Source organism: Toxotes jaculatrix, chromosome 12, assembly GCF_017976425.1.
Source record: "Toxotes jaculatrix isolate fToxJac2 chromosome 12, fToxJac2.pri, whole genome shotgun sequence".
In the NCBI taxonomy this organism is placed as follows: domain Eukaryota; kingdom Metazoa; phylum Chordata; class Actinopteri; family Toxotidae; genus Toxotes; species Toxotes jaculatrix.
Genome location: NC_054405.1, coordinates 9,305,106 through 9,332,584, shown reverse-complemented (window position 1 = coordinate 9,332,584; position 27,479 = coordinate 9,305,106). Strand labels below are relative to the sequence as shown.

The following is a 27,479-nucleotide window of genomic DNA, read 5'->3' as shown; positions in this document are numbered from 1 at the left end:
AGGAGACAGTGGTGACTGTTCTCTAAACTGACTCCATCCACAAAGGCTTGTGATCACCTAAGCTGTCAGCTAACATCTGCTAAAACTACCAACCAGCCAACTGTGAGACTGGCTCTGAAGATATCTCCACAGAAAATGTGTCACCTACACATGTTCAGAACTCAGCTGCATATTTTCCACTTCTATTTTTGCTAATTTTTTTGTGGCAAACTTTATCTGCTCTCTTTTGTATGTATGACAGTGCAATGTAATATACAGAGGCATCTTGAAAGCCCATGTCAACTTTGTATGGAATGAAAATAAATTGTATACATCAGTGTCAAATATTTTCAGTACAAAATGATGACTATCTTTTGAATGCCACTGTTGCAACATGAATATCGCATTCATAGAACTAGTTATTATTTGCGTGATTCACAAATAACTCACCCAGTAAAGTTCAGCAGTATCAGTCTTGCAGGGTTGCTGATCATGGAGGCGCTGGATTTGTTTGAGAGGGAATGCCCCTGTAGTAGACAGTCTTTGGCTCTGGGGGTACTTTGAAGTTATGTAACTGTTTTTACCTCCTACTGATACTGGGTGTTTTTTTCTTATGTTGAATGAGAGTCGAGCACAGTAATTAATTAAAAAAGAGAGATGCGTTACAGTAGCCTGTGCATTTCTGTCTTATTAAACTGATGGGATCAAGACATCCAGACATTCTGCAGTACGACACAGAATGTTACACTATTTTTAAGGATTATGGTAGTCTGCCTTATCCCCCTGCGCACACACACACACACACACACACACACACACACCCCTACACTTGTTTAGTCCAAGATGCACATTCACACACTTGCAGATGACACAGAAACCTAGAGACACACTAGCTTCCTGTCCCTCGACTTAACAATTCTTCTGTTCGTAATCCCCTCTGAGTCTATTAATATTTCTGTTTCCATGGCGATTCAAACCTTGCCAAATGTTGTACAGATAAGAGGAGATAAGAGCATAAGGAGCAGGGAGATAAGAGCAAGTGACCTGCAGAGATCAGAGCACTGGAGGTCAGGCAGAAGAGCAGAAATAAGTCACTGAGAAATGGACTTTCCCTGTTCAACTCCACTGCCCAACCTGATGAAAAAACAAAATATGAAGGGCACCATCCAAGTTTTCTACCTGGAGAAAAATTTTGCAGTAACTTTCTTTGACTGTCCAATTTCACCCTCCAAAGAAGTTACATGGGGGCAAAACAAATATTAAGAAAGCATGTCACTACAGTTAATATTATGATAAATAATTGTTACTATATTCTATCTATAATCAGAGTCCAAAACATTGTAAATATCATAATTACATTATTCCCAAATAATATCCATGTTGCCCACGTGATCACAGAAACATTCTAGTGGTCAGACTAGAATTGAGGGGAATACAGTTATGCTTATTATAAGTTATACGCTTTCAAATGGGAGCAGACATTTTGTCTCTTCTTAATCTGTCATCTCACACATTATATGCAGTTCTACAGAAAATGAAATTATGAATAATGAGAAGTGACAGTAACATATCTGCAATAAATGTTTAAGTATCATTTTACATTTTTACAATTGGACTTATGGCACAATGGTAACAAAAACCATTCAAATTACTTAAATCTGGTATCATGTTACTGTCTTTTTAAGTAGATGATGACATACTACTGGAGCTGACAACATAGTCCTACATGAGACTTCTTCACTCTGTAAGATTTTAAAACTGTTGTACAGCTCAAGAATAAAATACAGTATGAGTTCTAAAATTGACCTGTCCCTCTTAAATACCCTTAAACAATGTGACACACCAACAATTCACTACTCGAGACCACGTACACAGTAGTTACATTTTGTAAGGCTTGACTTTACCTGTTTGTTGTTGTACTTCAGTTGGCTGGTCTTGTAGCTGTAATCTGAGTACTGGTCTGAGCCGGTAGAGTTGTCATCTCCTCCGGTTCCTACGAAGGTGTTGGCAGCAGGCAGGTCCTGGACGGCCTGATGCTTCTGTGAGGCTGAGGGGGACTGAGCCTGCAGCTGGATGGAGGGTAAGGGGGAGTTGGAGCGGTAGTGCCTGCCTATATCAGGGCTTCCTGGTGAATATGTTAAGGGCAGGTGTATCCTGGGGCTATCATTGACTCCATCAAGGTTGAACTTGAGACTCTTTTGGAGACTGACCTCCTCCTCTTCCCCGAGTGGTTTTGGGGACTTCTGGGGTTTGCCTTTCCTTCCTCGTTTGCCTTTGGCATTCTTTGGTGCCTGTTTGGGTGCATATAAGTCCTTTGTTTCCTTTTTGCCTGCCTGATACCCACTCTTAGTTTCTCTCTGGATGCGGTGTCGAATAAATACCACCACCAAGATTAACATGACAACACCTGCCACACCGGCAAGGCTTCCAAACAAAATGTTACTGCGCTGAGCAGCAAAGCCATTGTCAGGATCACCAGCAATGTCCCTGTCCAGTGGAGTGTAAAGACTGTGTCCGACTAGGGCTTCCACTAAGCTGACATTTGAAATGGTTTCATTGACATAGATGTGGACCAGAGCAGTGGCATGACGTGCAGGCTTACCCCTGTCACTCACTCGCACCACTAGGCGATGTAGTCCACCATGTTTTCGGGTCATCTCCTTTGCTAGAGTGATCTCCCCACTGGAAGGGGAGATGCGAAATAACTGGTAAGGGTTTCCACCAGCAATACTGAAGACCAGCTCTGCATTAGGGCCACTGTCCAAATCTTCAGCTTCCACTACCTCCACATGGCTATCTGGGGAAGCTAGAGGTGACAAGCGCCTGAAGGAGGAATTGGAGGGCTTGGTGACCACAGGGTCATTGTCATTTTCATCCAGAACATTGATAGTAACACCCACATATGAAGACCTGGGTGGCTCTCCTCCATCCACTGCTTTTAGACGGAAAGTGTAGCTGCTTTCTTTCTCCCTGTCAAATGAGATGCTTGAGAGAATGGTGCCTGTTCCATTTTGAACAACAAACTTGCCTCCATCAGGCTCTACAGAGAGGTGAACACGAGCATTCTCACCTTTGTCCACATCCAGGACTGTCACCATACCAACTGGACTAAGGGGAGGCATGTTTTCCAAAACTGAAAAGCTGTAGCCACTGAGCATGAACTTGGGGTCATTGTCATTGCGGTCAAGGACTTTTACCACAACAGTCGCTGTTCCTTTATGTACAGGTGACCCTTTATCTGCTGCCGTGACTCGGAACTCATATCGTTCTTTATGCTCACGATCAAGCGGGCTTCGGGCTCTTACTTCACCCGTATTTGGGTCAATCTCAAACAGACCTTTGATGGATGAGTCTGCCACAATATTATAAAGGAGTTCCGCATTAGTGCCACTGTCAGCATCGGAAGCTGTAACATCCAAAACCTTCTCCCCTGGTTGGTTTTCTTCAGCAAAATCCACCTCAAACAAGGTCGGGGAGAATATTGGAGAGTTATCGTTCACATCGGTCACCTGCACCTTCAATGAATTTGTACTAGAGAGTGCTGGATTTCCAGAATCCACAGCCACAATCTCTACTCGGTAATCCCTAACCCTTTCGTAGTCGAGAGGAGTGGTGGTCTGAAGGAAATATTTCCTCTTGTTGTCACTGGATGAGTCACTGGCAGGGCGGAGCTGGAAGGGCACATCTCCTGCAACCACACATGTGACCACGGCATTCTCTCCCTCATCCTTGTCAGACACTTGCACCAAAGCTACAGCTGTTCCCACTGGCATGTCCTCTGAAATGTTAGCCACTCCTTCACTGTGTGTCACAAGACCAATCCCACGAATCTCTACGGCTGGAGCATTGTCATTCTGGTCAGTCACCTCAATGGTTACAAATGTCTTAGAGCTTTTAGGTTGAGGACCCTTATCCTTCGCCATCACATAGAAGGATAGGCTGCTGATTTCCTCCCTGTCCAGTGGCCCTTTGACATAGATAATACCAGTGGACCGATCAATTCGTAAGAGTTTTGGCACTGGGTCTATTGCTTGGTGAAGGGTGTACTCAATTTCTCCATTGGGGCCCATGTCAGAGTCATTTGCTTTGACCTATAATAAAAGGAATTCTATGGTTAAAGGTGTGAATTATGTACAAGAATTTGGTGTTATAATTAAAATAAGCCAGTGGAGGAATTTCTCTGCTAATTATTGGTCAGTGGATGAATGAATGAATAAATTAATCAATGGACATCTGATCACTCAAAAGCACAGCATGTGAACAGCTTTATCAAGGCGTATTTCATTATAGCCCTTCCTTTCTGCTTTCAGTGGTTATGTCACTGGCCTTTTTTCCACCCCCCCCCACCCAACCCCCCTTTTATTCTTTTATTCACATGAAAACATATGGTAAAATATTAGGGCTGCTATTTCTTTCACGACAGTCAGTAGAATTTCACAGCACTGTGCAGAAAAAATCCTACACAGTGCGTCTTACTCCTACACTCTGGCATTGTGTATCTCTAACTCTATTTCTGCAAGTATAATAGCACAACAAAAGCAATAAGCAGCTTAATTACCTGTACAGGCATAATGTGCTAATGCTCTAACAGTTTCAGTATTACTTAAAAATGCACATTAGTGCAACAGAAGTGAATAAAACTTGCAAGTAAGAATATATGTGATTCGACAAGCACTAACTGTGGCCTTGGTTTCCCAAGAATTCTGCACTACTGGTTAAATTTTGAACATTCAGAGCTGTAGAACTATTTTATATACAAAAGAACAAAAGCAGAATAAAAATATCTATCTTTGATTTTGTTTTATGGATTAAAACTGTATCTAGGGAATAAACACATCACAAAAATGATGCACCTAATATACATATATTATTATACATATATATTTTCTAAATCATCCTGATAAACTGGCTCAGAATTGCTGTGTTTCTTAGCAGCCAAAGATAAAATTTCAAACAGTACATCAAAACAATTATGGCTGCAATTTAACTTTGCACTCCAGAGGACAATCAGGTTTAAAAAAAACAGAAGAAAAGTATCATAATCTTACCTGCAACACTGAGTGCCCCACTGGACTATTTTCCGAAACTTCAGCCTCATACGTGGACTTTTCAAACTTGGGAGAGTTATCATTGGCATCAGTGACTACGACTCTAAGCAAAGCACTGCTGTAGCGCTGAGGGTTTCCTCCATCCACTGCCTTGATGGTTAGGTCATAGGAATCCTTTAACTCACGATCTAGGTTGCCCAGGACAATCAGCTGTGGGAGTTTCCCTCCTCTGTCATCAGCCACTTGTAAACCAAACAGGGTTGCTGCGTCTGGCCCTGCAGTCAGCGCATAGTCAGCCACCCCATTCCTGTCTGAGTCCCTGTCTGTAGCTAAAGGTATGGGGAACAGTGCCCCCATGATCGTGTTCTCAGGGACAGAGATGGTGAGCACAGAAGAGGGAAATTGTGGGGTGTTGTCATTGATGTCCTGTACCTCAATGCGTCCTTCAATGAGTCGTGGGCTCTGATTTTGTATCAGATCTGTCACTGATACTTCAAATTCCAGATAGCAGGCCTTACCCTTAGCCAGGGATCGACAGTCCCTCAGGGTCTCTCTGTCTATGGGAATCTCTGTGGTGAAAATGTCTCCCGTCTTTCCATCAACACGGAGGTAAGGGGCACCCACCTCCAGCTTGTAGAGGTGACCCGAATCTGGCAGTCCCTGGTCTGCTGCCAGGCTACCAATAAGAGTGTTGGGAGGCTGCTCCTCCTGGACCCGGTACAGGATACTGCCCTTAGCAGAGCCACAGTGCAGCACCAAGACCCAAAACAGCACTACTTGTAAATTCAGTTCCATTAGGTCATCAGAAGATCTGCCTGTAAATGACAAAGAGAGTCTGTGTCACAATGTTGTCTCCTTTGGGGAATCACATTTGAAGATTTACTTGTACAATGCTTGATAGTTGTAACAAGCTCTATAGGCAATAACTTTAATTTGAAAGGAAAACCACAGAACCCACATCAGTAAATCATAAAGACCAAAGTAGTCCACAGAAAAAAAAACCTTTAAAAAAACACTGTCATCATTGCACTGTTTTCTGTTCTTTGTTCTGTTATTTGTCAATAAGTAGTGCCTAACACCTACAAAAGGCCTGCAAGCACAATATTATAATTAGCCAACAACAACAAAATTATTATTGGATTTAAAAAATCCAATAATGACTATATCCCAGCATTGTTTCTTTTCCGCCTATAGCTTCAATGAATGCCTCAACTTTACAAATTTCATGTAGAAATTAATGGAGGAACAAGAAATTATATCTTGTGAGCTTACATACAAAACAAACTTGAGGGCCAGTGTGGATTGTTTTGCTGTGTAATCAAATAAAAATGAAATACAAAATCTCAGAGATTCAACACAGCCTAAGAGACTCATTATTTCAGTATTACACTACTAGACATTGAGTGGTGAAACAATGTAGCTCAAAAATAACCTACGGTACAAAAATACCCTAAAAAATAAATCCTTCCAAACCTGACAAGATGTTGTCTGTTGATAGAGCTAATCTGTTTGATCTATTTCATTACCAGAGAGGCCTCTAACAACAAGCACTTACATTCCAAGGGTCGAAGAGGCAGTGAGGCCATTTCCTCTCACGCACATTATGCAACTTGGCCATTATCATCACATGCAGCTTGCAACAATGCACGATGCAGACATTTCCATGCATGCTCCATTGCTACTGGCTAGCTCAAACACTGCAATCATTGTTTGATTTTGAACCTTTCAACTCTGTAATTACGACCCATTATTTTAGTGTCTTCTTTGATCTGTATTCCCTCCAGCTAAAGAATTCTGGCTTTTTTCATGCTGCAATTATTTTAGGCTATAATTATTTTCTCTCTCTCTCTCTTTCTCTCTCTCTCTCTCTTTCTCTCTCTCTCTCTCTCTCTGTGCGTGGTGTTCTATTGGTAATTGAAATGGAGCACACACTGAGGTTAAGTATCAAGGTCCAGTGCTCTGGAAAACTTAGTGGTGGCAACATTTTACCAGTTTTGTGTGTGTGCTGCTTCTGTGAGAGTCTACTCACTAATCATGTTGTGTTCACTCTTACGTGTGTTTCCAGTGGAGACTGTTACCACAACCCTGACTAGACTAGTACATTTTAAATACTGTTTCTTAGTCACTGCCTTAACAAAATTTGATAAATTTTATTTTCTAAACCTTTCTTGAATTATATAACTAAAATTTGTACAAGCCTTTAGAGAACATTAGTGCTCTAATGTCTCCACTTATAGTTTAAAAAAATTATGTTTAGTTAGAGCATTATGTTACATTATACAGAGAAAAATGGTTCCAATCACTTCCACATAGATCTAAATTTAAAAAATAAGTGGAGGCATTGGATCTAGTATCCAGCCAATACCCCGAGTTTAGGGAACAGAGAAAAAACAAGTCAGTGTATCTTTAGTTTGTGGGAGTGTGAGAAAAATAGATACATACATGACTATGAGCAGATAATGTTATTCTAAGTTCAAATCACAACACTCTCTATTTCCTCACATGGAAAAAAAAATGTTCCAGAGAGGAGCAAAGCAAATGTGTATTAAGCTGGACACCAAAACACAAATATACAGAAATCCAATGAGAAATCCAATTCCTTCTGAATACATTAAAATTGGAAGTGCAGCTTATTGATGTACTAATTGCTCACTTATTGATGTGTCCCTCTTTACATTTGCAGTGGAGCCTCTAGTCAATGTGGCGTGAACAGTGAGTGTGTTTTCTGTGTTCATGTGCGCAGGGAAAAAAAAAAAAAACAGGCAGGAGTAAAAGCATGATCAGAGGATACACACAAAGTCACATTTCCTGTACCTACAACTGACACTTAACATCCAAACGTCATCAGTTGTGATGCAAATAAAGTAGGAGGTGAAGGTAATTCTACATCTCACTCACTGTAAATGTTTCATACTGCTATCACAGCTTATATTAAACACTTATAAAAAGATATGTTAAATAAATATATGTAGATTTATTTCACTGTGATGTGAAGAACTTGATCACACTCCTCTTACAGTACAGGTGTGCTATGATAGTAAAACTCGGGACAAAACAAGTCAAGAACATTACAGTCACATGGACTACTTTAACACCTGTATCATTATTTTCTATCATCTCTCTTTTTTCTTTTCAATATTCACTGTTTACTTTAAGTTTGCAAAATCATTTATTTTTATTTTACTTTTAACGTCCCCCCTGCCATTATAGCCACTTGGAGAATGAATAGGCCAGCTTTGATAGTGACATGATTGTTATAGTTGATGACAGTCATGACTTAATGTCTTCCAGTTGGCCTAATGCCTGTCTTCCAGATGGCACTGTGCCTGGCAGCCACAGCGAATTGGTGTTCTTTTTTCTTTTGTTTACATTTACATTAAAATTCATGTTGTTCGTGAAATATGGGTTTTGCCATCACTCAGTGAGAATCTCTTATCGGTTGAATATTATTGACACCATGCCTTTGGGTTTTTATCTCACATTTCTCAGCTATCTCACAAATATTTTATCAAAAGCTTGACAGCATACTCCTTTTTTTCCCCCCTCATCTCAAAGCACTCTGAGGTGGTGGCGCAGGGGGAACTGGTGTTGAGATTTTTTCGCTACTGGAGGATGTGAGACTTCTTGGACTGCTACATGTCTCACCAAAGTTCACTACCTGAGCAGCAAAATGGATAAATTAGAACTGCTGAACACAACTAGGAGTGACATTTCCTGCATCTCAGCACTTTTTCTCTGAAAAACTTGGTTATCATCTGCCATCCCAGATGGTGTGGTAGACCCACAAGACTACATGCTGATTCAGGGAGATCGCGATACATAACTCAGCATAAAATCAAAGGGAGGAACAAGAGGTTAGTTTTCCAGTGTGTTCAAATGTGTCACATTAGAATTCTGGTCAACAAGTTAGAAATCAAACGCTTTCTTTTGTCGTCGCAACTGATTAAGGCTTTGGCTTCTTTAAGGACTGAACTCTACATTAAGAATGGCAACAAATAGGAAATGGCAACAAATTACAAATGGCTCAGGCATCGCAGCACACATCTTCAGGAAGTGTGAAGAACAGAAAGTGTTATCCTTTCAGTTATTAAAACTCACCCTGATAACACCCAAGAACTATGGCAGCACCATGGTGTTTAACAGAGAGAATCAGTGCAAAGTTATTTTTCAATTGTCCACTCACTACCCAGTCTAAATACTAAATTGTGAGCTGTTTTGTTGCAGCTACACCTCAGGACAACTTAGACCTGGCTAATTCTTGAGTGACCCCTTCTGCACCACTAGCTGTATGAGTGTAATTCACACTGTACTTCCTTTACACAGCGCTATTAAGGCTCCAAAGAACTCATACTGTAATTGCCTTAAGCATTGTATGCTCCAAAAAAAAAAAAAAAAGATGTACAAATAGAAAAACCAACAAGTACACTGAGCCAGACAGTTACGGAGATACTCTGGAGCAATGAATATTCTGAAGAAATATCTTTCCAAATAGAATCAAAGCATCCACTGTCTGAATGAGGACGGAACTTTAACTCTACCAGCGAAGCAGCATTCAGCACATAGCCTCATGCTGTGATCATGCAATTGCCCAGATGGTTCCAACACAGAGAAAAACTGAAGGCAGCCTGTACCACAGTATGGAAGTGGACCTTCAAAGACAGTCTCAAACTGCCTGATGGGTCTACTGTTTGCTACATCCCTTGTAAAAAAAAAATGTTTAACTTTGCAAGAAAGAAAGAAGTCAAGGCAAAATTGCTCAGCAATGGAGTTAAAGGCTCTGAAGAACATCACAGAACAGGCTTGAAAAGCAGCAAGCACACTTCAAGTCTAAGAACAAGACTGGACTAGAGAGTCAGTGTTTCATGACTCATGCTCAGCATGGCCATCGGTCCACAGACTCAGAAGCTGCAGGAGAAGCTCACCCAAGCATACCCCTTCACCTGCCAATGACCTCTATAGATAAGAGTGGCTCGAAAAGAAAGTGGTTCCCACTCCTGCCCACTGTGTCAGCTAGGAGTCTGCTGTCACTTTCGGTTGAAGTTTCACTGAAATGCTGAAGTGTTGTGAGTTCTATACTCTCCTGTTCTAAGCATAAGAAAGAAAGAAAGAAAGAAAGAAAGAAAGAAAGGTAGATAGATGCATCATATGATACTATGTGAAATGTCAGTTGCACATCTTTCTCTACTACAACTGCACAAAGTTAAATGAAAGTGCAAATGTGCAGATATATATTGTGTATTTAGATAATATAGCATTTTATATATGCAAAAGATGTTGCATTCATAATCAGAATATTGGAATAATTGCAACAACTACAAAAAGGAAAGAAGACTTGAACTTCAGTAATGGATAAGGAGATCTGTCCTAACAATGTGGTTCCCTTTCAGTTTAATTCTGACCTCTCCCTTATCTCATGGATCAACCCGTTTCCTCCAATGCCACTTTAAATGACAGCGAACTCCTGAATTTCACCTGGCAACTGCCTACAATCCTCCGGCCCTCCACTTCTCCCTAAAGGCTCCATGCCCAGTCCCTGTGCTGAAGGTGAAAGACTTCAGTGGCAGCTAAACATCAGTCAAACTGCAAGGTCTGATTGAGTCTCGCCTAGAGCCCTCACACAGAGCACCACCAAGCTGACCCCACTGTTAAAAGAGAACATTTCAACTTCTCCACGTCTACAATCAACGTCCTGTTCTTGTGTCAAACTGTGCACAGTTGGCCTCATTCCTAAGAGGGATACGATTCCCTGACTTAATGATGCCAGGGTTGCCGAACCCAGTCACACAAGGCAAAAATATCTGTATCTGTAACACCCTGGCTCCTACGGTAAAATCCAGTTCATTCAGCCTCCTAAAACTGCTCCTCAAGTGTTTTGGTGGGTGTCTTTTGCACCACGGGGATTTGTCAAAGTGTTTCCAGGAATGTTGACATTTTATAGATTGGAGGAATAAAAAAAAATTATTGTTAACTGGTGCATTCTAAGCTCAGTGTTATGGTGGTGTTGGGCACAAGGCATCCACATTAACTGATTCTTAATACAGCAGCTGTGTGATTATCAAAGAAATATATTTACATATTCGTAGTTTGTACCAATAGGTCCTGTCCTGACATTATATCAGTTACTAACGTTAATGATTATCAGGTAAAAAGTTGAAAAATGAAAAAAGTTGAATTAAAAAAAAAAAAATCTAAATCTGTGTTGGAAATACATATGAAAAATATATGAAAAATATCAAAGCAAAACTTAAGTTGAAAACAGTGTGTAAAGTATGTAATCACATTAATTTATTTCATTAGCAATGTATCAGTAAGTGAAAAACATTATCATCATCTATTTCCTGTGTGGCATGAACATTTTGCCGTTTATCTGTAAAGGAAAATCATTTGCAATTAAGTATTATCTTAAAAGGTAAACGAGGAAATTTAAACAGTGTTGCCTTTTTTTTTTTTTAAATATGAGATGAAGCTGATTTTTTGGCTTGAAGTAGAAGAAGCAGGAAAACATGACGTGTGTGGCTGCGCACACATGTGCTGTCATAATATCTAAAAAAAAACCAAAACAAAAACACATACAAACAGGTATTTAAAAATGAACAATATAATTGTGTTGCTAAGCATGTGCCCCTGTCCTGGTTACCATAGAGACAGACTATCTACAGACTGAGTCAACTCAGTGACATTTGCTCTTTATGTTGGCCGCTCCAGAGGTCCAGCAGAAATGACTCAAGCATAGAATTAACTGAGGCGTAATTGTAAAATTACTAATATGTCAAAGGGTTAGAGCTGTGTCTGGGGAAAAAAATAACTATTCAAGTATAGGGATAAAATATCTTATTTTCTGTAAATTGCTTGTTTTTTGTAGTAACTGCAGGGAAAATTGTGATTCAGCAGCACTAGCAGTCCTCTTCTTCCTCTGCAGGACCAGAATTCTCACCTGTTACCTGGTACAAATCAAGCTCATGAATTTCCACTGTGGGTTGTGCTCCTCCCTACTTTGCTTCAGTCTGGAAAGATAACAGATGATTTAATGATTTTCTCAACTGATGTGATTTGATATATTGGCTGACTCTGCGCCTTTAGCTAGTATAACAGGTAAAATCCATTACCCTCCCACCAGCATGATTTATGACGGGTACTATCACAGCTATGGGCCTCCTTACGGCCAATCTACCATTAGAAATTACTGCAAAATGTTACCCTACACACTTCTAGTGACTGTAAACCTTGGCCACTGATAATGAGAAAGCAATGGCCTTTGCTTGGAAACACTTGTTACGGGCATGGGCATTTGATTTAGCTATTATTTTAGGCTGCTCCACATACACACACACACACACAAAACACTGATGGAGGGTCACTCCACAACCACCACCACCACAAAAAATCCCATTAAATACAGAGATCAAAGAGTCGGCATACAAATAATGTCAGGGTGATTAAAGAGAGATATGAGTCTAATGACAAATCATACATTTTCTATTCTTTGTTGGCGTGTGTATGTGACTAAAAGATGAGTTTAGTTAGATTTCCTAACAGGGGTATTTTACTGCCTTTGTATTATTTCGTAAAAGGTTCGCTCTCCCAAGTAGCTGTTGGAGCAGTCAGGTCAGAAAACCCATCTGAGCCCTTGCTGTAATTTGATGTTTACCAAATGGCAAATCAGTTAGCCTTAATTCAGCAACTCCATGGCATGACACATTTGCACATTATTATACAGTATCCTGCAGAGACCTGAGGAAATGTGTCAAACTCTCATCACGCAACTGCTTCTCAATCGACTGACTCAGGTCATCACATTCATCAGGTTTATGTCTTATAGACAGTTTGTCAGATAAGGGGGTTACGGGCCTCTTTTTGATTTGGTCTGTTTTGACGGCCCTGTAGCCTACAGTATGTGTGGGAACTTCCGACATCACTATGTAGAGCAGACTATTAAAATGTGTCTGGTGGTCGGTGGAGTGGCGAGAAACAACACCCCAGACTCAGACTGGAGAGGAGAGGAGAGGAGAGATTACTCCTGCGGATGCGCTGATCAAAGATTTTTTTTTTTTTTTAACATCCAATTATATGCACGAATCAGTCCATAGGAAAACTGCCTATTAATTATTAACATGGCAGGATATACGTCAAAATTATTTGCGCAGAAATCGTTACTCGTGAGTAAACAGCTCCAAATAGAGATTCACTGATAAAGGCAATTAGTATGATGTTTGCAGCGAGTATAAAAGAAATGGCGAGAGAGGGATGATACAAACGGATCACATTTTCTGCTTCACAGAACCATAATGGTATAATAAAATGCAATTAGCCGATCGCCAGTTCAGATCAGAATGAAGTGCATGCACTCATATTATAGCTGAAGTGCAATGATATGCAGACTTAATGACTTAATGCCATTACTCATGGAGGCTAGACTTCAAGTCTACTCGGATGTGTTTTTTAATTGCACTGGATCGTCTTATCAATCATGCAGCGCGTCCTTATTGTGGGTGACATATCTAGACTGTTGCCTTTCCATCGCCGTATCCTACATCAACCTGTAACACCGAGCAGCCGCTGCATCGACTTGTCTATTATAAAGTGCACCGCGGACAACTTGTTGTATTAACAGTCTATGTGGACCACGGCCTGCGTTATCAGACATCACTTAGGACTAAGTCAGAAATAACACCAGAAGAAACTTCCTCCATATCGCAACACAACGCCGACAAACCAAAGCAACTTTGTAGGTGAATCCTGCAGTAATTTCAGTACCTGAGCCGGAGACTTCTCTATGGGCGCTTGTCGCGTAGCCAATTCGTCCGCAGCTGATATGTCCACCGGTGCTCCCAGAGGCAGGTGTCCAACCCTCAAACCTCCGTCACAGTGCTGACCATCAAAATAACTTCAGCAGCCGCAGAATCCATTCAGAGAATTTACAACTTTCCGCATCAAAATTCAGGATCCTGCGTCCGTCGCCCGGCAGTCTGGTGGAACGGGTGTAGCTTTCTGTCCGTGGGGTTATTATAAGTTATGAGAGGGTTTTGTGTTCTGTTATTTTACGATAGAGCTGGGAAGTGCAGAGTCTTAATCCGCAAGGATAGCCCACCGTGTGCCATTTTCAATCCTCAACAACTGATCCCTGCCAAGATATGCACTCGCTGGCGCATCCCTTTGGTCCAAGTTTCTCCAGCGCTTCCCCTGATGTAAGTAGCCTAGAGCGCACTCCAAGAACGCACTGGATGTCTAAGCGACAGCGGCGTAAATGTCATTTTCGCAACATAAAATTGAAAAGCTGACCGGTCCTAAACAAGAAGCCCATCTGAAGCATTTCCAGAGAGCAAGTGGTGAGATACTGTGGGTAGGTTAGTTGCTCCCCTCTCTCCCTCTCTCCTTCTCTCTGTACTCATCAGAGCGTGGGAGGAGGTGGGGCTCCCATCCACCGCAGCACACAGCAACTTCACACTCAACATCACATTATGCCTGGGCTGCCTACCAGGAAATTGTGTGATTCCTACAGTTTAAAAAGATCTCATCAAACTGGGTCACCTCAAACAGGGGAGTGCTCCTTATTAAACAAGCGTGTCGTGCAATCACTATGCTCTGTCTTTCGCTCCTTTTTTTTTTCTGTAGTCTTGGTGCAACAATCGGTGCTTCCAGCGATATAAAACGCACTGATTGTACAACTGGTCTAAATTCGATGTAACAGGTAGGCTGCACTGACAGTTTACTTGTTGATATGCATTCCATGTAGCAAAATGAGTGGCCTAAAATGGAAGCTCGGCTGGCCACTATTTATTCATTTGGCGCCACCCTCAGGCGGTTATAATAAAGAAGGGAAGTAATACAGTCCAATACATTAGCTGAGGAAATTAGGGGGGAACTGAACGTTAACATTGCTTGATGTTGGAGTAATGCACATTTTAACGTGCAGCAGACCCCCCCCCCCCCCCAGTGAACAGAGTGACTTTCAACTGCACAGAAAAAAGGCAATGCTGTTGGTGCACACTGGAATAAACTAGTTATGTGTGGCATTATCTATTAAAACTGCAGCTGTGTAATTTTAAAATAAAAAAATAAAAAACAAAACACAATGCTTTTGCTCAGGGCTGTAAATCAACATGGCTCAGTGGGGAGTGAAATCCATCCCACACCACAGTTACCCTCTTCCTTTCTTCCCAAACACTGATACCAGTGATCATAACTGCTTAAGCATAAGCAATGGACCGGGAACAATGAGTCAAACGCGGGTTTTGTCACAAAGGAAAGCCTTAAGCAATGTCCTCTGGAGAAAACTTGATTTGCTATCTTCCCCAGCCATTCTGAAGAAAGAGTTTATCAGAGTGTTTGCAGTCTGTGATCCTTTACTCCTCCCCCATCTCTCATTAGCTGCAAACACACAGCTGTTGGGTTACCTCTCCAGGGCTCCCATTAAGGGCTGCCACTCAGGCTTACAGTGTCCCTGAGCCAATCATATTAGAGCTCCCGCCCACGCACTGCTATGCAATGCTGCTCTTCACCAGCCATACTAATAACAGTTAAGTATTTTCACAGGTGGCCCATAAGTCGTCCAAGAAGAGAGCAGGTACAAAGAGAGGGAAAGAAATGTTACAGGGACAGAAGCAAAGATTTATATGTGATATTTTTATACCAGTAAAATACAAAATTGTATAATTAGAGGGAGTCAGTGTTCCAATGGTGAGCGGCCAGCTGTCTGAGTCAAATAATTACAATTCATTTTAAATGTTTTAAAGCCTCATTTAGAATGAGGCGTTGTGTGATTGCAAACAAGTGAAATTCATAATCTTGTCAGTTAATAGAAATCAAGTTTGATGATCTTTCAATGTTTAACTTTATATTTTCTCTCAAGCTGTTTTTCTTTTTTGGGGTGTAACTAATCACATAAAAGAAAACAGAAATTTAAGACAGTGTTTGAAGATAATTACACGAACATGAATACATATATTGTCAACTTCTCAATGTTTCTGGAGGTACATTATGAGTCATTTATTCAAATTCATGCATTTCTTAAACCGAACAGCAGAGACTGACTGAGGTATTGTCTGTTTCACGTAGAACTGAGTGTGGGCTGAAACACTACTTCATTTGATGTTTTTATTTGTCAGTTTAAAGAGTGCTGGTCTGTTTGATTCCCTTTCACCTTTACAGAGGTAAAACGAGGACAAGGCAAGGGCAAACGGTGCATCCGAACAAAGGCAGAGAATGGCCTCAAACTATCCCAAATTCCCTAAAAGAGTCTGCCCAGTCTGCCCACCATGTAGCACCTGGCCAGCACATTGTCTGTGGCCAGTTCCATGAATATTACAGCCTCACACTCTTAGACATAGTCAAACACATTCAGAATTCATCAATTAAGCGTTTAGCAAGTTTTTCTCAAGAAATGTTTTCTTTTTTTTTTTTTTTTTTGGAGACCTATCTCCACTTACGTCAATGATGCTGAAAACTTTGAAGCTCAGCCTGCTTGAATAGTCTGTTGGCAGACAGAATGTTATAATTCTAAGCTCATGGCTTGTTTGCTATTGCGGCACACAGCAACACAGCCTGTGAATGTGATCTGTATACATTTACATTTATTCTCTTATCACATACCACACCTGGAGCACCCCTCCCACCCCCCAAAAACAGACATACACACAAACACACACACACTTCCACAGGAGGTACAGTCAGAGAAAAGACAGAGACACTACAGCAGACAGATGCAAAGATACACACACATATATACATGTATATAACACAAATGGGGATATGCATGTATCTAGGGAGATAAAAGGAGGTAAAAGTTAAAGAAGAGCTGCAGCAAAAGTTGTAAGTGTGCACTTTGAAAAGTAAACCCACAATGAATGAGAATGGGCTAAAAAAAAAAAAAAAAGCTGCTGCTGCAGGTACAAATGTTCAAGGATGCCGTACCTGTGGTCACATCCCCGTCAGTGATATCAGATGTTTTGGCTTTGACGCGGGACTGAAAACACCTGCTGCGACATCAGGGGGTGTGGCCAGACTTGCGACAATATTTAAGCCATTTAAGCCCACAGGCATCAATGCAGCAGCAGTTCTCGGCCATATGTGATTTGGTGGTCAAAAAAAAATAATCTCACCACAATAAAAATACAGTCTGGGATATTTCATCTACACCAATGGACAAAAACATCCTTGACCTTCTTCACATTTTTTTTTCTATTCTTGGAGCCGAGACCGAGTTAAAGAAAATGTTGCATTCAGATCTGTAGCACATCCACGGGAGAACTTACAGGTGGGTTAACTGAGGGATAGAAGGAGCACTGATGCGAAAAGGAAACTTCATGATTCTTGAACTGTTCAGCGACAAGTGAAAGCCGAGCAATACAGAGTCATCAGTTTAGGGAAAAAAAATAAAATCTATATACTGATGTAAATCTGATGTTTCCATCAGTATTGAAGTGAGGTTTTCAGTTATGTGTGAATCTCTATAAACTTAAAATATCTAATTATGCAATATTTGTAAACATAGGCTTTGATTCAGTAATGAGGGATGCACATCCACTCATCTTCCCCCGTTTTAATTCCTAGATTTAATTGGTACTTCTTGAGATTTTATCAGCTGTAATAGTTCGATCATAAAAGCGTCTCTCTTTTGTACCATGCCCAGTTTCAGTAAAATTTCCTACATGGCTAATTTCTGCTGTAGTCTCCATTTTATGTAACCTCCTAATAATGTAATTGGGCATGGTCCAATCTGAACTTTTTTTTTTTCTCCTCAGCTGAGCAAATAGTTTCATAATATCACAATAAGACAGATTTTATTTTGGTATCACCAATTCATTAAATACCTTTAAACCCCACTTTGTGAACAGGAAATGAGGATTATTTACACTATAATTGGAGTAAAGAAGGTTTAGCTTTGCAAACCCTCTTAATGAACACGCTGATATATCACTGTAGAAGACTTCATGCCTCTATAAACTGACAATGCTTGTTGAATATCGTCTTAGACGGGGCGAGCATTAGACTCGAATACTTGAACACTCATTTTTACTCCCATGTGCTTGCATTTTATTTTGTTTGTCCTCATGTAGTTGGTGTTTAATTTGGCATATGATATATGAAACATATCTACTTAAAATTCCACCTGGTAATTTAGATGTTTTTTCCTGTCAATACAGAAGAAATAAATTAATAATAAGAAAGAAAATAGAAGCCATCATTTTCTGAAGGCTGGTCTAGTGACTTAAATGTGCTAATGGACAACTGATTTCCTAATGGCACGCTGGCATTTGGAGAGATTTAAAAGAGGTGTGTTTATAAAGCTGTCAGCACCACATGAACAACTCGCCATCATTCCTGTCATGATTTAGCTCTGTGTATGTGTGAGTGTGTGTGCGTATGTGTGTTGGTGGGTGTATGTGTGTGTGTGTGTTTCTGATTGGCAGTTACAAAGGCAGGACAATTTACCCACTAATAATTCCACCAGCAGCTGTCAATTTGGTTATCACTTCATTTCATGCACACTTGTTCATCTTTTCCAAACGATATCATACATGAAACAGGTGGGGAGCTTAGCAGGGAGACAGGCACTGATGTTCAAAAAAAAAAAGAAAAAAGAAAAAAGAAAAGGAAAATAAGAAAATAAGACAACCATCATTAATATGACGAAGCCAGTATGAGTAGAAAGAGAAGGCTGGTTGTGGTCATAGGTTGACAGCATACCTATAGCAGCATATTTCTTTCTGTGTGAGGTCTGACCCTCAACTCTCCGTCTAGCATCACACATACAGGTATTCATATAAATTTCATGTACAGCCTTGGCTTCTAGCTCTTACTCACTGGGAGAATATACAGTGAACTTAAATCAAAACGAGAGAGCATTTGGACTTATGTTTGGCCCCATGTGGTTTGGTTAATTAACAGAATGGGCTCTCTATCAAGAAGAAAGTATTAAGAGGTGGGAGGATCCGCATCACTCCTCCCTCCTGTAGAAAATGCAATATCTGAATTTTGGGAAAACAAGGTGCTTTGGAAACAGTTCCTTCATGTTCACAAGTCTGGACTTCAAACAAGCAACCTACGAATACACTGTTAAAATTAATATTCTAACACAGTGTGTGAGATGAGTATACTGCACTGTAGGGGTAAATAATCCTGTTACTGTCATGTAAACATGTCTCTGTCTTATATACTTTCCTTATCTTATTCAGTGGATTTATTATTCCCAGTTCTATGTAGCAGTACTGGATGTCAGTTTTTCTCTTATGGGGTGGGGAGGGGTGGGGGTTGCACTGTGTTTAACCATGCCAGGAGCTACAGTAGTTTGCATTTGCTTCCCTTGCTCATTGTTTATGTTTGCCACTGGGCTGGGATTATATCCACATGATTCTGACAGTTAGGCATGCAATAGCAGCAACAATAACATTTCTGATAGTCAAACAGTAGGCTTTAAACACTCCTGAAGTCATTTGCTGCACAGCTCAACTGCTAACCCTACACCGTCTAAAGAAACTGGGAATGAGAGAGTGAGTGTGTGTTTGTGTGAGAGAGAGAACAAATTAAGCTACTTAGCATTTTGGTCTGGCTTTTTAAAAAGATTAAATTATGTACCAAGTCATAAATAAATAATATACATTTGAATGGGTTTGCAAATGGTAGCATTCATCTAGTTTTGCAGTCCGAATCAGGGGCCCGACTAATTGAATTGTGGATCAAATTATTTTGTCTCATTTTCCAAACTTGAGTTGTTTTTTTGTTTTTTTTTTCCTATTTACTGTGTATTGTGCCAAACCATTCAGCTGATTACAGACTCACTCTAATGGCAGTGGGAAGGTTTCAAGATTTTTATGCTCTAGTTGATGTAATTGCAGGGAAATAACAGAGTTCTCTAAGCTCTTGGCTATGAGCTTTAATACGGGTACAGTATCATCCACTTGGCTAAATTCTGGGGAACATCTGCAGAGCCTAAAAAGACGACTGAATGAAAAGTGTATAGGCTATTATGGGATTAACAGGCTATACATCTTGCTCATAACCCGAATCAGAATTATAGACCAACAGCTAGATCGCACAACAATATAAATAATAGTAGATAACAGGTTAGGATTCATAATTGTTCTCAATTAATTAAAAGTGATGTCTGCCCAGATTAATATTTGTGTTGTGGCATGAAGTGAGACAGGATTTATCAGTATATGTGTTTACTAGGATTAATTGTAAGACTGCTTGTAACTGCTTGCTATTTTATATGACATCTGAAAGTTCCCTCATTACTTAGCTTTGTCATGTTTAATATGCAGAGTTCAGTTTTAGCTCAGGTTCCAAACAGCTTCCCATGTTTGAAGCGACTGTGCCAATTAGATAAGTCCCCTTCCACATATCATGACCCATGATTCAAATTTTCACCCTCTCACATTTTCAAATGCAAAAAGCTTTTCATTTTAGATTTATTATCGTGAATGATATGCTTTTAATATTAAAGATGTCGGCATGTCCTGGCATGAAGTCCAATATCACACTGAAAATTTGATGATGGGTAAAAGTTCCATGTAGTGCGATATATTACTCCACATGAAACTTAAAAATGTCTGGGAAATATATGGGTTGCATGGAGAAAGACTTCAGTGGACAGATGAAACTGCCTCAGTATTAACTGTATTGTTATTTTCATTATTAGATGTTGGTAAAATGGGATCTCATTTCCATGACTTTAATAATGTTCAAAATCAGATTCAGGCCTGTAAAGAAATTTGGGCAAGGGCTAAGACAGGAAATCACTTTTTGTTTGTCATTTTCAAATTATTAAAGCAAACTTAATGAACACCATACTTATAATACATATGAGATAATAAAAGAATATATATATATATATTTTCCATTTGGATGCATAACAACAACAACAACATGGCAGTGTCTATGTGTGTACGAGTCACTGTCTGTCATCCTGTCACACAAATCCTGCTGAATGCAGTAAAAGAGGAATAGATGAAGTCTTTCCTTCCAGTAAGCAGCCTGTAGACCTCACCCACTGACCTGCCTATGACTGAAGTTGACCCTTTCATTTGGTTCAGTGGTTTTATAAATGCTACATCCACTAATTGCCATAGCTAGCTGTAGACACTGGCTGAAGTGAGAATAAATTATCTGATGATTGCTGTTATTATTATCAGTTTCTTCTATTATTAAACCCACAGGTCTTTTTGTTGGTTCTGTCTTTTTGTTGACAACACTGTAGTCCTTGAAAGCAAAACTAATTATCTTCAGTAGCTTTTGCACTAATGAAGCACCACAGCAGTAAAACATACAGTAAGTTTGCAGATAGGTCATTTGGTTTAGTTTGTATTTGTATCTCTCTAAGCCTTACTTAAAACAAATATGAAACAAGATCAGTTGTAAAGATAACAATTAGTTATTCAAACATATCGTTAGTCAAACCTACTGCATATCGTAGGCACATTCTGTGAACCTGTAACTACTTAAAGTACTGTCCAAAGTCCAGTAAAAATTAAAGTACATCACACCCATAGACAGTAAACAGAAATGCAAAGTATTTCATTTTCTCTTCTAATTCTATTACCGACATTCTTGGATTGGTTGCTTGCCATGGTGGTGTGACAGTCTTTCTCTGTGTTTATATCTAAAAGGAAACATGCCCAAATGCTGCAGTCATGTCCTACATTGTTTGAGTGTTTTGATGAAAATTTCACAGTGTCAAGTTTGATACAAGAGGTGAAAATACATTGGTCTCTGTTTACATCAAAATTGTTGCTGTTAGTATAAGATTATTCACCTTTACCTTTAAGGCTTTGTGATGTTTGTATCGCTGTTCTATGTAGCACAAAGGTAGAAGAGGAACGATATTTAGTTTCACTGTATATACTCTATGATAAGCATATGTGTGGAAATCTGATAGTATAACATTCTTTCACCTTCTGACCCTTTATATCAATCTGCTGTAAATTGAAAAACATGGCCTTGATTATACAAATTCAGTTCTATTTGCTATTCCTTTTTCAATTCAGTGCCAGTGCTGCTTCAGCTGGTGGCCAGACAGAGCAGGGTGCAAGGGTTTTTAGCAAGTAATCATTATCTGCACTTTATTCTGAATATACAGACTAGAGTTCAAGAGGTGTACACCCTACAGTTTTTCATCAGTCAGGCCTGGTGAGACTATTAAACAAAGTCTTCTGAAACCGTCTGGGTCAAACTCACAGTAACCGTCAATGTTATTCAAGCTTTTAAGTCTTGTGTAATATCCCAATGTGTTGATTTTTTTTTTTTTTTTTTTTTTCATCTCAGAACAAATTTTGATCGTGATCCCTACTGAAAAAGACCACTGTGGTCTAATGTTTGGTACAAACTGTGAGGTGCTGATTTATGGCATATAACATATGCAAAACAGATAATTTACAAAGAGGCGGATGTAATAACCATAACAATCAAATGCAATCCAAATACCTTGCAACACCATCTGTCCACAGTCTGTACATAGTGTTTTGTTTTGTTTTTTTTTTTGTTGTTTTTTTTTTTGTTTTTTTAGAAAAAATTATATGTATCTATTCTAGGAGGTAAGACAAACCTAAGGCAGAAAAGATGGCTATACATTTCAACTCTGGCCAGTTTATAATTTTCATGGAAAACATCCAAAAATGAATAAAGTATATTCACTCTCGTAACATCATCTGAGTTGATGTTCAAAGTCTAAAGGAGGAGCTATTTTATGAATAGCCCTGAGGACTATGGGGACTGATCATAGGCTGATAAGTACACTGTAGGTAGCATTCCTGTGCTTTCCAAAATGGAAGAGAATCCCTTCCAGCCATCAGTGTTAATTTGATGAGCATTATCAAATCTTTATGACTGGGAAAAAGTGATTCATAATAGCTCCAGCTATTCCTAATTCTCACAGCTCAAAGAACAAAAGCCTTGGCGTGCTATCTTGTGTCAGTAATAGTCATACCATTGAAAGAAATTATTGTTTTCCTCTCCTCAGTGAGCGCCAATATGGCAGATATCCAAAGGAAAAGACACAAATCAAATGTTTTCACTGGTGTTGACCATGTTGGTCATAAAGCAAAAAAAAAAATAAATAAAATAATATGAGAGCAACAGTGTATATACCGTTGTGGTCTTACAGGCCATTTTGGATGAAAAACATTCAGCAAATGACATCTATATAAGAATATCCACTGGCTGAAAATGAAAGAATTTTTTCTTGCTTTATTGTGCATCCAAATAGCTTTTTGAAAAATACAGAGGCTGGAGGCTGCCAATAGAATACTTTAGGGAAAAGAGAGAAGGCAAAACATCTGGCCTCCAAATTTTAATTAGACTTACCATTGGGATTTCTTTTATTTTACATAGTGGGGTGTTTCTTTTCCTTGAGGATTACTTGACAACATGATGTGAAATAAAATAATTATAATTTGACTGTCAGCAGTCTAAAATAGCAGTTCTAAACATCTCAGCATGCTATAATAAATGACGCTGCGAGGATCTGAGTATAGTACTTTGTACCAGAACTACAGACTAAGACTTGGATTTAGGGCATGATCATGATGTCTGAAGTTACACTGTAAACAAGCAAAGTTATTTTGTCAGTTTGTTTGTTTGATTTGAGATTTTATATGCTCAAATTAGTTGACTAGTTCAACTGATGTGCCACTGCCACTGAAGTGGAAAATGCACTCTTATCTATAGAAAGTACCCTAGAGTGAGTTTACCTCAACAGGGAGGAAAACTGCTGCTTCGCTGCTCTAAATGGGTTCAGAGTTTGAAGCATTAATCTTTCCTCAAGCATTCTTTGGGCAGTCTCTCAGTCACCAATTTACATTGTATTTCAGGACTGGTACAGCCCTGCCCTTGCATAAGCTCATGCAGGGCTTACCTTTATTTTTTATAGGGGGGTACTTCATAAGCCTCACTATTATTTAGGCTATAATGTGCAGCTCAGTATTGCAAAGTCCTGTGAGTTTTTTTCTGCTGACTTAAGCTTGGACATAAAGTAAAAAAAAAAAAAAAAGAAAAAAAAGAAGAAGTCTGTCCCCTGTGCCAGAGCCTGCTAAAACACTTGAAACTTTAGTAACTGGTTACATAAATGGGTTTAGAGCACTTATTAGGACCGTGAATCATGAATACATCAAATATGCTTTAATGGGCTGAACTTTTAAAGCTGAAGTCAAATTAAAATTAATTTTGTTAAGAAATCTCGATATATATTTGGCGTTTGTTTCGATCTTTTACGAAGATCTCAAAAAAAAAGAAAGAAGAGAAAAGAAAGTTTTATTAATTTGACTGCAGGATAGCACCGCTTATATCAGTGTTCTCCAGGGAGCGCAAATTTATGGTTCTGACAATGACAGTAGCGCTACTGGTAATTTGACTGGTGCACTTTATAGGGCAGGCGCTAAAACAGTTTGTAATATCACTATAATTCCAAAGGCCACAGAGCTGCTGATATCGCAGGATGACATGCTGCTGTGAGTTTTGAAAGTCTGGTTATTTTTCCATCATCACATCTGGATGCATAAAAGAAAGATAGCCAACACTCGCTGGACCCCCTCCTTCCTATAATGTGGGCCAAACACTGCATTCAGTGTGCTGGGGCTGCCAGTGACTCAGCAGGTGTTGAAGTAACATGAATGAAATCTGTGGTAAGAATCAGTGCTAACTTTAGCAAGCCAAGCTAACTAGCTTCCACTTTACAAACAGAATCTGGTTAGCCTTGCTTAGTGAGCAAACACTTTCCAAGTGAAATAAAAACTGAACAGCATGGGTGCTCCCAAAGACTGAACTGTACATAACAAATGCTTTGTTGGCTTGTTGTTTCCCCCATTTATAAGAATTCCTCTTACAGTCTAATTGTCCTCAGTCTAATTCTTCTAATCCTAACATTTTATGCAATGCCATCTGGTTGAAAATGTGTGTTTCTAAATGTTCTGCCATTAACCTTGCAGGTATCTCTTTCAAAAGAGTCTGTAAACCTCAGTTGGATTTGCCAGATTAAATAAAGGTTATATGAATAAAATGCAAATCATACACACAGAGGAAATACATTCATCATTAAAATTTATTAGATGTTTTCCCTAATTAAAACAGTTTTAACTTACATTAAGAATTTCTTTAAAAAATGGTTTATTAAATATTTTATTTTCTGCTATGTTATGATAGTATGCTCTGCTCTTTGAGGTTGTTTAAAAGTAGGCCATGTAATTTAGTATAAATCATAATTAAAGAGCGCAGTAGGCTTAATTTGTATTTTGATGGTTTTGTAAAGCACTTTTCAAACACAGCTATAAATTTGTTAAATAATCTTTGCCTTAAATAATAATAAATACAACTTATTTGAAAATAAAATGTCAAACAACAATGGCATGATTACAGGGGAATTACATAATAATTTTTAAATTAAATAAATGTTTTCTCTGTTCATAGACATCTAACAACAAAACCAGGTGGTACACGGACTCCACCAATTTAAGCTCCCTAGGTAGAAGCCTGAGGGCCTGAAAAGCAAAGACTGAACTGCCTTTGGTCTTTAGTCTAGACTACAGAATGGCCAGGGGGGTCCTGAGGTTGTCAGCTTACATACTTGCTCAGGTTAAAAGATCAGAGGTAGCTTCACTCAGACATGCCAGAGTGTTATCAGTAATCAGTACAACATAAAATCATGAACTCCAACAGACAATAGAAACATAACAGTAACTGACAACCAGCCCTGAGAAGTTGAAATAGAGATAGTTTGGTCTGGCATGTGTGTAGTCTTCTTTTAAGAGTCTAGTAGCAGCATTCAACACTCAACCAAGATAGAGGAGGAGTGCATTACAATTATACAGGTGATATCAAGGTATTTAACCCCCATGCAATCTCACCGCTATTGGTGATGGAGTTAATTTCAGTGTGTGGCATACAAAGCGCACAACTATCGTACTGGAGACCAGAACAGGCACTTTGGTTTGGCGTTGCCTGTGAGCATTTCACCGAAATGTTCAGTACTGAAAATTAGTTTTAGCATTTTACACATTAGCCTAACAAAAGCAACACAAAGTAACAGAGCTAAGCTATACTACAGGTTTTTGACATGTCTCCTTTTTGTGTATAGCAGATTAATATCAAAGGACATTTTTAAAGGTGATTTGGAGGAAAGGTTAGCAAAGTTGAAAATACTGGTTTGCATATAGATTGCAAGTATAGTCATGTGGAAAGGAGCCATATTTAATGTGGCGAACTTCACAAAAAAAAAAAAAAAAAAAAAAAAAAAAAAAAAGGGTGCTTGCTGAAACCAAGGACAGCTTTGCCAGTATGCCAGATGGGCTCTACAACTGTAACTCTACATGATTTACAGGCGACAGAGAAACAGAATTAAGATGGTTTCAAGAGGCTTTCCTTTGAAAGGATGATGGTACTTCAGCTTTTGACTGAGAATGAATAATTGTGACTTTCAGAGCTATCCTGGGTGAACCCAGGGGATACAGATCAGCAGCTTTGTGATCAGCAGGCTTTTATAATCCATTGTTGGAGTCTTCAACCACCCATTGTGCTACTTTGTACCAGGATGTTTTAGAGCACCAGTCTGTTCCACAAAGTCGCAATGGGCAAGAGGTTCATACAGGTAGTAATTTTTGAATATTATAAAGTATGTTGTAAAACAGCAAAGATGATTTAATAACTCAAGATTTGATAATAAGTAACACAATGAACATTGAATTTTCCTGCATTTTCCTCTCAGGTATTCAAGAATGAGACATTGGACATTAAACGTCATGTTTTGAGGCAGAAGATATCATGATGGAGATTTCCATTAGCACGAGAACTGTCACTCTGTGCTGTTTTGAAGTAAACGCCATGATACAGAGGAAATGAGAAGCTTTTCATGTTTAATTAATAATGCTAATGAAACTTAATTAGAGCAGCTTATGAAAAATGCATTCAAATGAGAGATGAGCTTTATCCTTAAATAACAAGCCTCCTGTGCTGGATTTGGTGTCCTATTACATGCTAATTAGACTGCACTAGGGACTGTTAATGAGCATAGATCATTGCAATCTTTAGCACAGCAGGACCCGCATCGACCACTTATGACCATATATTTGGAAATCTCTTTTCACATGTATGTATATAGCATACAGTATGGTTGGTTCATTCTGTGCAATATTAGTTTGTACAATATGTTTCTGGGCTAATGGTATCATCCACTGGAATATATTACGTATCACAGATAAGTCACTGATTACTTCTTATTTTACCAGTGTTTTGCCAGTATCATTTTTAGTAAATACTTGAAATGAACTGGGAGCTTGTTTTGTATTTCAAATCTAAATCACCCAGTGGAGAAGATATTCGATCAATGAATTAGAACATCGCATTTAACTTTGTAATTATTATTATCATTTATAATAATTATTATTATATTTTAATTTTATCCCTCTTGTATCTCAGTTGTAAAATCTTTTGTAATCTACAATATTTTAATTGTAATTATTTACGTTT

General features: G+C 39.1%; 1 protein-coding gene across 1 annotated transcript in view; it reads right to left on the bottom strand.

Moving 5' to 3' along the window:
• pcdh1a (protocadherin 1a) overlaps window positions 1–13,822 on the bottom strand; it is an 80,208-nt gene extending 66,386 nt beyond the window's left edge. Inside the window, exons 1-3 of the mRNA XM_041051679.1 lie at window positions 13,782–13,822; window positions 5,028–5,842; window positions 1,884–4,070 (exon numbers count right to left, since the gene is read on the bottom strand). Of these exons, the coding sequence (XP_040907613.1) occupies window positions 1,884–4,070; window positions 5,028–5,822 (2,982 nt within the window). The 5' untranslated portion in view covers window positions 5,823–5,842; window positions 13,782–13,822. The remainder of the gene's footprint in view (window positions 1–1,883; window positions 4,071–5,027; window positions 5,843–13,781) is intronic.
• Window positions 13,823–27,479: the final 13,657 nt, after the last annotated feature.